This window comes from Limanda limanda, chromosome 7, assembly GCF_963576545.1.
Source record: "Limanda limanda chromosome 7, fLimLim1.1, whole genome shotgun sequence".
NCBI lineage: Eukaryota > Metazoa > Chordata > Actinopteri > Pleuronectiformes > Pleuronectidae > Limanda > Limanda limanda.
This window is the reverse complement of record NC_083642.1, coordinates 19,886,644-19,899,039: the sequence shown is the minus strand read 5'-3', so window position 1 is coordinate 19,899,039 and position 12,396 is coordinate 19,886,644. Positions and strand designations below refer to the sequence as shown.

Below are 12,396 nucleotides of genomic sequence, written 5' to 3'. Positions count from 1 at the left end.
TGTATCCAAGTTTGGTCTTTTGATTGTAAGCAAGATCATACAAATACAACTCAACAGATTTCCATTACACTTGGTGTAAAGGAAGCAGTATGGGCCAGGAAGGAAACCTCTACATTTTGGTATGGATCCAGATAAGGGGGCATATCCCAGAGTTTTTCTTCACAATTTGACATTGTGTCATAGGGTTTTCTTTATTATTTTCACAGTTTTCCTAAGGAATAATCTATGGATCTTGGCACATTAAAGGTCTGATATCTACAGTATAAGTGTGTGAAATCTGGTGCAGCTTGATTGAATTTTATGGAACTACTGGGCGTTGGCGGAGGTTTGCGCTCTACTGAGTGCCATTCTGGTTAAAAAATGTAGAGGTGAACTGAATGTGGTAGAAGAGGGAATGTGAAAAATGTGAGGAAAATAACATGTTTTCTCAATGAAAGGAAGTTTTTACCACTCAGGTTTTCCACTTTTTCAGACAACACGTTAGCCTTTAGTTCTAGAGCTAACAACCCCTTTTATTGGCCTCTGACACAACAGTCATCTGAATCTACTGTCATTTGACTGTGTGTATTTCACGTGTATCTCCAATCATGCATCAACTTCCATATGTATGACTGCAGTTTGTCTGTGTCGTACCTTGCCTTGGATGGTATGTGAAAGTGTGTGTGTGTGTGTGTGTGTGTGTGTGTGTGTGTGTGTGTGTGTTTGTGTGTGTGTGTGTGTGCGTCCTACACTTCTAACCTTGCTAGGGTTCTGTGTGATGTCGTCCAGACCGGTAGACAGCAGGTTATCTTTCATGGCCACGTACAGACGCCTCCCATCTTCGTCGGGCAGCAGGGAGTGCAGGTCTCCGGCCACTAGGGGCAGCATCAGCAGGCGGCCGTTCTGGATCAGCTCTGACAAAGGAGGAGAGGACAGGTGGCGATATGAGTTTGAGTTTTGTCAGCTCCATTGTTTTTCCCAAATTATGTAAATGAAATAAATCAACAATGCATTAACTAAACAACAAATAATCAACTAGCTTAGCATACATTCAATAATCAAACAGCTAGCCTGTCAACCTTGAAAGTTTGAAAATGTATACTGATACATTTTCTGTTATTAAATGTGAAATGACCAATTTTGGTTGTCATGAAAGTTATGAAAATCAGGCAAGCTAGTGTCCAGACTTTATATTAAGATACACATCCAATTTTTTTCCCTTAAAGATTCTGTAATTATAGCTATTTTTTATCAAACTCAATGGTTCAGTTTTACAGTAAGTTTGGTTTTAATTAGTTTTTTTGATGCTAAAAAGACGTGGTTATAGTGCAAGGAAGTGGAGACGCATCTTTATATACTGTCAATGTTCCCCATGGTCTATTTGTGTTAAACACAGTCATGGGTATAACAATATACACAAAAACTTTAAAATGTGTTGTATCTATCACACACGCACACACACACTGACACTTGTCAGTTTTCTGTCTTCCAGACACATTTTTCTCATCTCACTGGATGCTTCGGTCAAACTTGACATCTGCAACATATCTTTTGATGAAAAACAAACACATAAACTGCCACTTCATATCCAGACAGATTTTGTGATAAAGATAACATGATTCTGAAAGTATGGGAAACAAGCGCACACATTTCATGTTTAAACAGTTACACTCTCGCACCACGTAAACTATGAAGGATATGGTGGGGGAGATTGGCCGATAGTTGAGCGAGGACATGAATCGCGAGTCCGTCTGTCTTGTGTTAACTTTCATATTTGAACTGCCGAGCGTTCTTCAGTGGACTGGACTTGGCATAGTCTCATAAAGCTGGAAGCATAAACATATATGCTCTGAAGCAGCATCAGGCATAACTTCATACACTGGCAGCTCCAAGTAGGTAAGAGGCAGAAAGAGCTTATGAAAACAGTTTGAACGTCAAAACCAAGTAAATTTGGCCAGCAGTGTTAGTAAACAGTGTGCAGGTGTTTAGAAACCAGGACACTTTAAACTGCTTTTATACCAAATAACACCGAAGGGACGAGAAGCAGTGAATTAAATGTTCCTATGTGTATAAACCACACCCCAAGGACAAATGGGATGCATGTGTGTACAGCTTCTAATTTACATAAATGAGGCACAACAAAGCTTAAACACATAATAAAAGATTTATCGTTTTCCACTGTTGCAGAAAGCTAATTTTTATTAGAGGAAATAACCTGTATAGTTTTGTAAGGTACATATGGCAGCCACTCATGTGCTGCTTCCTCTTCCACCTCTCAGGGTGTTTCTTCATGCAGCTGAATCTAAACTGACACAAAGACCATAATTGTATCACACAGAATATAATCTGCTTAATAAGCCTTACAGTATTACGACGGTGTGAATTTCTAGCTTGGATGGTTTCTGTACAAATTGATCCCTCAGTTCATTCATTCATGCTGAAGTAAATAATCTTTTTATTAAATTCACTTAACATTTTGTTCTTTAGGTTGTACAGACTGGGCTGCTGACAAATCAGTCTCCTACACCATCAAACGCAATCTGATAACGTTAAAACCTGTTGAGCTTCTTAGGGAAATATTTGTTTGACGCTGTCTGTTTTGCTGTTTTATTGCATTCTCAAGTTGGTTTTAAGCTGAAATGCAGATCGGAGCTGTTGAAAACACGACACCTGGGTGAATTTCTTATTCATCTTCTTTATCTGGCGGATTTATTTTCTGGCGCAGTTCTTTTCTGACGCCACGATTGAATTTCCAGCCATCTAACATTGTTCAGTCGCTACTGAATTTAATAAGTGCCTGAAGTTAAAGATACAAAAGTGTGAACACTGTAACATTGTCACCGGGCTCCAGAGTACGTTAGTTTCCAGTGCATTGTTGATGTCGAACGTGACTCATCGGATGAAATAAAACAGAAAGGAAACCCATCCTCTGGCAATGGGAGAGGAGTCACTCGCCTTTTTTTAGCAGGTTGACCCATATAAAAAAAAAACATATACCTGCTCATTTTGGTATGAAAAGCTGTATTAGAGTACCTCCGCTTCACGTAACACATTTTTACCTCACAAAAATTAAAAAAACGCATATATCTGTTCAGTCACTTCTGCTACATCTCTGTGGCTGCCATTTATTCTATACATTTTCCCCCAACATTGTTCTATGAAAAACATGTGGCTAACATCTAAACCTGCAGCAGACTGCAGCAGATGTGGGATCTAAAAAAAGAGCTGAATGTGAAAACCTTCTACACTCTGCTGTATCTGTTTTTTATATGTTACAGTATGCATCATGTTAGTTGGCATGTGGGTTTAATAGAAAGTAGGGGAAGGGAGTCTAAAAGAGTTAAGAAAAGATGAGAAGACTTATAGAAGAATATGATGTGTGGAGGAGTGAACACCAAGAGGTTAAGGGAGAAGGAAAAAAACACGTTGATAGACATGAAGAGAAGTGGGACACTGCTGAGACGCTGCCTTAGATCGATCCGGAAGACTGAGAAAGAAATGAGACGAAATCACGGGGAAAGAGCATGAAATGGTGACAGGCTGGATATAAAAAAGGATAGATGAAGAGCTGTATTCCATCCGACTGGGGTGAAAGAAAGGTCATACTCACCCTGAGCATATCTCTAGCTCAAATGAACACTTGTTTGATCGAGACCATTCATGTACTGGTACAAAATAATCACAAATAACCGCAGAGAATCAACTTTGCAAACTTCTCCTCTAACAAAACTACAGCGCTATTTGTTCACATTGACAGTCTCATCTACAGAAACTACAGGAATCATCCCTACAATACAAAGTTTTGGATGAATGGATGATGTCTGACAGCTCCTGATGCTTTCTAATCAAACAGAGGCTTAGATAATGAACTAATTCCTTACAACAGTCTTCAACAAGCATGTTAAAACAAATATGGAAAAGTTATATGAAGTCATAATGGCTCTTAGATGACAAATCCACAAAAAATAAAAATATGATGCAGCCCGGAATCCATCTGTGGAAGTATTCTGGGCACGTCCAAGTAGAAGGAAACCCTAGAGCAGCCCCGGAGCATACTGGAGGGATTACATATTCTGCCTGATCTGGAAAAACCTTGGCATCTCCCAGCATGAACTGTAAGATGTGGCTGGGTAGAGGTATATCTGAGCCACTTGTTTCATCCTGCACCTACCATGACCCAGTAGTAAATTAAAATGCATTACAGAATGTCAGTGATTGTGTAATGCCTTTTCAGTGTCGACATTGTGTCTAAGCACAGAATCTCACAACCTCTGTTGTTATATACGGTACAGAAAACTGAAGATATCAGGTAAATACTCGGCTCTGCACTGTACCAGCTCTGTGATCATTATCTTTTTAAATGAGCACGACCAAAAACAATAGCCAAGAACCCTCAGTCTACGATAGTTTGTGACATTTTTGCTGCATGGAACTGTTTACCGATTATACTCAGGCATGACAGGTGCGGCCTGTTCACACCATTTCAGCTCCACATAGTTGCACAAATATGAATATTCTCGCTCTAGTAACTTCATTCATGCATGTTGCAGCCTGAAGTTCATATTAAGCAGTTTCTTTGTGAGCAAAGACAAAGAGAGTGCAGAGAAGTTCATCATGGTTAAATACATTTACAGAAACCCAAACAACGTGTCTAACATATCTAACACGGCAGGATGACAGGTTTCCAAAACTCAGCCCAATTAACAGGCTCCATGCTGTGAGCCCATGTGACTTTTTACAGTTCTTGGCTGCTATGGAATCATGTGATTCAAAAAAAGACAATTTGCTCTGATGAGGAGGTTATGTTTTTTCACTCCTGATCTGTTTGTTTTGTTTGTTTGCCAGCATGATTGGGTAAAAACTGCTGAATGGATTTCCATGAAACTTGGTTGAAGGATGAGACAAGGGCCAACAAAACCCCATTATATTTTAGGATCACTTTTTAACATTGTGAGAGAGTTTTTTTTTCTTTTTAACATCTTACGCCAATTTCACAGGAAATAATTCAAGGATCTTGATTGGAAAAACTCTGGCATGTTTAGGGAAGTGATCATTGTCAGCAATTTAGTGTAGCTTGACTTAATTTAAGGTACTACAGGGCCTTAGCTTAGGTAATGTATGCACTTAACTTAGTGCCATTCAAGTTGTTTGTCATCAGGATTACACAAAAACTGAAGAACAGATTTCAAACAAACTTGGTTGAAAGATTGTTCACAGACCAAGTTAAATGCTACAAAACGTTGGCATGGATCCAGACAAAATCTCTTTCTCTAACATTGCAAGATGTGGTGGTTTTTTTTCTTCATTTTCACTGATTTCACAGGCTGTAATTCATGGATCTTGATGAATTAAATCTGAAAGAACATACTCAGGGAATCTACGAATGTGTGTTATTTGGTGCAGCTTGATTGAATTAAAGGGGACTTTTGGGCCTTGGCCTTCTTTGTTCACTATGATCCCTGTATTATATCACTGTTTTTTAAACACATAACATCTTTATTTTTTCACTGTGCACTTTCACTATAAACTAAATGCGAGAGCCTTCATATAAGAGACAGATAAAGTCAAACATATAGGTAGGAGGAGATGATGGGAGAAGAGGAGCCTCAGGGAGACAATATGAAACAAAGTGACAACAAGATGAAAATGGTGTGATGGGAGCTGACAGTCAACTAGATGAGAATGGGAAAAATGTCAAAACATTACACGATGATAGACAGACGACGAGTGGAGGGGAAGGAGGGAAAAAGGAGGAGATCAAAAAGGAGGAAATCCTCATAGAAGAAATTAATAAATATTGATGGATGATGAGGAGGATGAGCGGGAAGAAAAGGAATGAGGAAAGACAGGTGGGGATTGGGCAGGAAAGGTCGATGTGGGGGGAAGAGAAAGCGGCTGGAAAAATTATGTTACAGTGACAGGGCGGGGGGAGGGATGGGCACACTTGTGAATTGGGGAGGAACTGGAACCAACTGGTGGATAAAGGGGAAGAGTAGGGAGACTGTGAGGGAAAATTGTAGTGTAATAACAGTGACAGATGATGGACAGAAAGGTAGACTGAGACGGGGGTGAGGGGTGACAAAGGCAGATGAAACGAGTGGCCTGAGAGAGAGAGAGAGAGAGAGAGAGAGAGAGAGAGAGAGAGAGAGAGAGAGAGAGAGAGAGAGAGAGAGAGAGAGAGAGAGAGAGAGAGAGAGAGAGAGAGAGAGAGAGAGAGAATTAGTTGATGACAGCCTGAAAAATGATGATTGGCTGGATGACGGGTGAGAGAGAGAGCAGGCAGGAAACAGAGTGACTGTGGTAGAAGAGAAAAGTAGGAAAATATGACAGAGAGGAAGAGAAAAAAGAAGGTAGAGGTCGAGTCATGGAGGCAGCGACAAGAAAGATGAGAATTGGTTGAAGAAGAGGAAGGAGGAGGAGGGACCACAACATGCAGTCAGGCAAAAACACAAGAGATGGATGAGCAGAAGGGAAATGGGAAGAGTGAGAGAGGGAGCTAGATGTGACTCAATGGATGTGGAGAGATAATCTGAAACAGGGAAACAGTCACTGTAGGAGAGCAAAGTTCTACGCTCTTAGGAGAAACCTATACTTTAGCTCAGTGGGAAATCTCTGCTTATTACCCGTTGGGTATATTCAGCAAACGGTCAGGGAGGAAAATTGTTTTGCGTCACACTGATCTTGGCTTCATTAATCTCAGTGGGTGCATCAGCAGCAAAATGAATTCAACAGAATGGTGACTTCTCTGTTTGTTTTGTTCAAGGCTTTTATGAATTTGTTGCCCTCGGGTATAAATAATTGATGCAGAGTTTTCGTCCAAAACAATTCTTGTGCAGAAACAACTGGGAGGTTTTAAAAAAAAAACTCTGGTAAATGCTACACCTCAGACTCATGAGTGTTTAAGCAGAGTCAATATTTCCAAATCTTCAATCAATCTTCCAAGACAAAATCTGTCTGTCCGTCTGTTTGTGTGTCACATATCTCCAGAAACATTCATCATATCGTCATCGCAGTTCACATGTTTATTGTTAACGGCCCAAAGAAGTGGGTCAAATTTGGGTCTACTTGGTCACGCAAAACATTCAATATTAACAAACTGTGAATAAACGACCAGCGCTATAAGGCAGTGAGGGCTGGGACTCATCAATGTTAGTGACGTTACTGATTATTACAACAGCGCGTTCACAACAAAAGCAACGACAACTGATTGTCCAGTTCTGCATATGGAGTCGATCTTCACTGAACTTTGAATAAACATCTTTGTGCAGCAGCTGTAGTGGTGGGTGTTTTCAAATTGAGTTGTTTTCTGTCTTCCACAAAAACTAAAGTGATATATTTTTGCAGTGACTATTCTCCTCTCTCAGCTTTTGATGTCGACTCATTGCTCATTCCAAAACATGCTGCTGAATCCCAAAAAAAAATCATTTAATATTTTAAGGGGAACACATGATAATATCCATCCACTTTGTTGGCGAATAGCTTTGTTCTAACATTTCTTAAATTCCAGGCATATCATGTACTCCCATTCTGGAAGTACAACCTCTTGGCTTCCATTTAAAAGCAGACGTTTCTGAGAGCCGCTCTCTTTACAGGGAATTCAGCCTTGGTGGAATTCATGCCTGTCTCTGCTCGTTCAAGCATCCAGCTCTGCATCTGAATTACATTCAGACTGTGTGCCACAAGAGCGCTATGACCTTGCTTAATTCAATAAAAAGTGAAAAGCTCAGCTCAATTGAATGTGAAAACACCTCCTCGCTGGAAACACCAGTGACATTCAGCATCTGTTAATATCACAAGATCCTATCGGGGCAGACAGGCTGAATTAAATCCTGCTCACATTCTCACTTTGGCTGCATTAAATCAGCATAATAGCTGGAGGCTGACACTCAGATGTGCGAGAGGGAACTGAAAGTGGTTTTCGTCAACACACACAAATATACGCAGAGATCAATTTGCAAAGATAGGAAGGTTGGTGAGTCAGCAACACAAGTTCAATACTGAAGAAAGTTTGGATTTAATATCAGTCTCTGTAATTGGTTACAACTCAGATTTTCTTTCTTCATACACACCCATAATTGGGTGAGATTTTTGGTAATTTCGAACATTTCCTATCTTGACCTTGCAAAGATGGCTGGCTCTCAAAATGAAAAAACACCAAAAAAATGTATCGTTCATGCACAAACAAACACACATGCACACATAACCCCTGACTCAGTCGCGAAACACCAGCTGCACCCACCCCACCCTTACTCTTGGGACAGTTTCCTTGGCAACAGCAACCATGCCGACATAATTTCTGAGGGTTTGTGTGTGTGTGTGTGTGGTGTGTCGAGGGGTGTCTCTTGGCCCTGCCTCCTTACCCCATGTCTAACACACTCACACACACACACACACACACACACATAGACACACACACACACACACACACACACACACACACACACACACACACACAGTTCAATTATTTGGCCCACACCTCCCATCAACACTTTGGCTGAAACAAAGAGGGCAGTCTGCAATAATGGAGTGTTTTTCCAACACATCAAAGCAATTTATTTAATGGGAGGGCAATCACACACACACACACATCTGTGCACACCATTAACCACATACATTTACTGATATTTCAGGATAGAAAAAACTGCCATCTGTGTGCCAGTAGCCTGTCTGTCAGTGCCAACATTCAACAGGATGTTAACACACACACACAAGCACACATGTCTGATGAGACTAAATTAAATCTTTGGTCAATATTGACCACAGTCACAAAGGGTCAGCCCATTCCCTTCACACTCTACAAGAACTTCTGAATCGTTAGTGAAACCTTTAGTATTCATCTGTGGTGGTTTGTGATAATTTCATTGACCGAGAGGCAATTTGTTCTCCAGCCCTGCAGTCTTTTTAGAAACTCTGAATTGAAATAGATTTTTTTGATAACTCGAAGCTCCCAAAAGCATTCCAAATGCTGGATGAACAACCTGATAACGAAACAGTGAGTTGTCATGTGGCACGCAGAGGAGGACATAAAGCAAAGAGGAGCAGAAAAATATCAGATTATTTACTCTGGAGAGTTGGTCTAGTGGATGTACTACTGTTATATTCTGTGAAGAGGCTGGGTAATATATATTACCTTCACTATGCAATATTTCTTCAGGACTAATCATTTAATCCACAAATGATCCTGTAGTTTTTTGTTAGTTTGACACAGACAATATAACAACTGTTATATTATATAATAAATATTCCCTGGTTTTCAAATGCTAAATTGTAGCTTTTCAGAGAAAAGTGTTCTGTTAAAAGTTTTTTTTAAATTTAGCATGTTCTTTTTGGAACAACTGTGATCTACAAGCACAACTTACAACACACCTGTCTGCCTATTATATACACAAGTCATCAGACTTCTACTCCTGTCCTTTGTGTTATGGTGTGCTTGCATAGCCTCTTAAACTCAGAATTCTGATTGTTAGAAAGTGAGCATAGGTGTTTGTTTTCCATTCAAAATTAATGAACCAGTATAACAGATATAATATGTGTTAATTCTTCATTAGAATTTCAAAAAACAGCTTGACCTATGTTATAGGTTTTGTTACCTAGGATACTTAGATGATCCAAGATCTTTTCAACAATGTTCAAACTCTAGAGACTTAGAGGAATCCCCAATTTTATTCCAGGTAACGGGACTCTTTCTGGTTTTGCTAGTTTATTAAGATTAAGATACATTTATTTATCCCACAGACATGCACAGGCACACTCATGCAAGGGGAAATTTAACCTCTGCTTTTAACCCATCTGGTGCCAGACACACAGAGCAGTGGGCAGCCATGTTCGGCACCCGGAGAGCAGATGTTTGGGGAGTAAGGTGCTTTGCGCAGGGGCACTAGACAGGGTAGGGAGAATTTTTTGGACAGATCAATCCAGGTTCGTCTTTTTGTTGTTTCTCCATGGAGTCGAACCAGAGACGAACCAGAGACCTTTTCTGCCCATAGCCCAAGTTTCTGCCACTAGTCCACCGCCTACAACTTGCAGGGCAAAGACATATGAGGAAGAAAAAACACACTGCCAGTTGGCTGTTTTTTCCTTACATTGTATGGATCACTTTTATTCAAGAATGTTTGCAGTGCTTTCTGTCACCAAAGCTCTTCCAGTAAAATGCAAATGCAACCAAGTGTCCAAAGAGGAATATTGGAAAATAAACAGTGGTTAAACAACAACTTCCATCCCATGCTGAAACTTCATCAGATTGTAAAGCTATGTTGCTGAACAATTTAATTATCTTTCAAAATATGTTACAAGCGCAAATTAACAAGTGACATTTTCTGTTTAATTATGTATGACATTTTCTTGTCAAGTGGCCACTGAGAATTTTTATTGTTAAATTCCAAAATGACACTGTATGAGTCAATTGTTCATACTAAAGGGTTTATGGCTTCCATGTTTTTGTCCTTATGACACATTTACTTTCAGTGTGATGAAAGTGCCGCCATTTCGCACAGACACAGTCAGAAAAAAAAAGGTGCAAAGTTTGGCAAATCGACTCCTGGCTGACTTATCAGAATATCATCTGACCATCTAATAGCAGATCAGGAGCATTTGTTGAAGCCTTGCTCTCCCCTGTTCACTCCACGACAAACACAACGAAGCTGATATTTAGTCACGTTTGCATTATTGGTATTAGTATATTATAATAGTTTGTTCTGCACTATGAAAGTAGCATGATCTGATCCTTCTCACACATACCAGTTACACACGCGCGTCTGCTGAGTGCAGCCATTCTTATCAACATCAAGTTGACAGCAGGGTCAACAAGGGTCATGACCTCTGATCTAAGCCAATTGGCCTTTGACTCCTGTCACTGGGAATCAAAGACCAAAAAGGTTAACACATATAAGAACAGAGATGTTAAGAGATAATCCTACATTACATGCAAGGACCCACACACACCGTCCCACACAGAACATGTCTGTGTGTGAATGGTGTCTTTATATCAGTGCAAGCGTCTACCTCGACAATGGTGTTTTTGTTTATATACTGTTATATGCACATATGTCTGTGTCTGTGTTTGTGTGAGCGTGTGTTTGTGTTTGTGTTTGTGTGTGTGAGCGTGTGTTTGTGTTTGTGTTTGTGTTTGTGTGTGTGTGTGTGTGTGTGTGTGTGTGTGTGTGTGTGTGTGTGTGTGTGTGTGTGTGTGTGTGTGTGTGTGTGTGTGTGTGTGTGTGTGTGTGTGTGTGTGTGTGTGTGTCTTAGTGGGGAGGTATTTTTATCCACGGTGACCATTACATTATATTGAAGGCTGCTGGTCATGGGAGCTCTGATGGACCTCGGAGTGATTAGAGCAAATGTGTGGCGTGTGATACAGCTAAGAACATTCCTGCATTGCACCACATACACACTTACTCTCTCTTACACACACCCTCTCACACACGTACAGAACACACCTGAAAACAAAAAACAAAAAAATGATTTGTCGTCCAAATAAAAAAAAAATTAAAATTGGTTTGAGACCTTAATTGATAAGAAATTAATAAACAAAGTAATGTTAACAAATGGTGTGAACTAGTTCCTTATTTACATATTATAATATTCACCAATGGCTGGTGAAGTTTTCTGTGTGTCCCTGTCTGGATCCCACTAAGTTGGACTCAAAGTCCCCTTTCAGCAATATCTGAACTGTCTGTTATGCATGACTAGGTCTGAGCTGGGCTGTGACTCAGCTAAACATACACCGAACATCTTCTTTTCCATGCTGGCATCGCCAGAACATATCGGAGGTGACCTGACAACCAGACCTGTAAGCGCCTGTACAGGTAGCATGTTTTCACATTTTATTAACAAACATACCAGGCTGGATTATTCCTCTTTTATGATCATTGTTAGGTTCTGGAGAGGAAAGTTTCCCAACTAAGTGTGGAAGTGTGGAAGTGTGTAACATATCTAAAAAATGTATATTTCCAAGAATAATACCGTATGTCTTGCAGGGGTTCGCAGGGCCACAATGAAATCTGAATAACACACTCGATAAAAATGAAAATGATGAAAGAATCAAGTCTCTCCTCCCACTCATGGGAGTCCAACTTTGTTATTTTACAGTAAGTTTTCCTCGTTTTACATCCAGACCCACACAAGCTACACTTACTATTATCCAATTATTCTCTCACAGCCTACAGCACTGTCCATGTGAGTGGGTTTGCAAGCTACATGTGTGTCGTCTGTGTGTGTGTCTGTCTTTATCCATCTGTTCGTCTACTTGCTGAGCCCCAGGGAACTTAAGCTGTCTGGTGCGACATTCCCTGGGGGAGGACTTTGTTGGCTGCGCCATCATAGGGGGGTGGCACTGGCGGAGGCGGGGAAACCGGGGCACATTTCCTGTGGAAATGGGGTTATCACTTCACCAATTACTGGTGCAATTACAGCAGGAGG

The 12,396-nt window shown here is 40.4% G+C and overlaps 1 protein-coding gene across 1 annotated transcript in view; it reads right to left on the bottom strand.

The window, feature by feature from the left end:
- Positions 1 to 12,396, bottom strand: part of sema3h (sema domain, immunoglobulin domain (Ig), short basic domain, secreted, (semaphorin) 3H) — a 186,804-nt gene that overhangs the window by 34,150 nt on the left and 140,258 nt on the right. Inside the window, exon 2 of the mRNA XM_061075367.1 lies at positions 739 to 893. Coding sequence (XP_060931350.1) covers positions 739 to 893 — 155 coding nt within the window. The remainder of the gene's footprint in view (positions 1 to 738; positions 894 to 12,396) is intronic.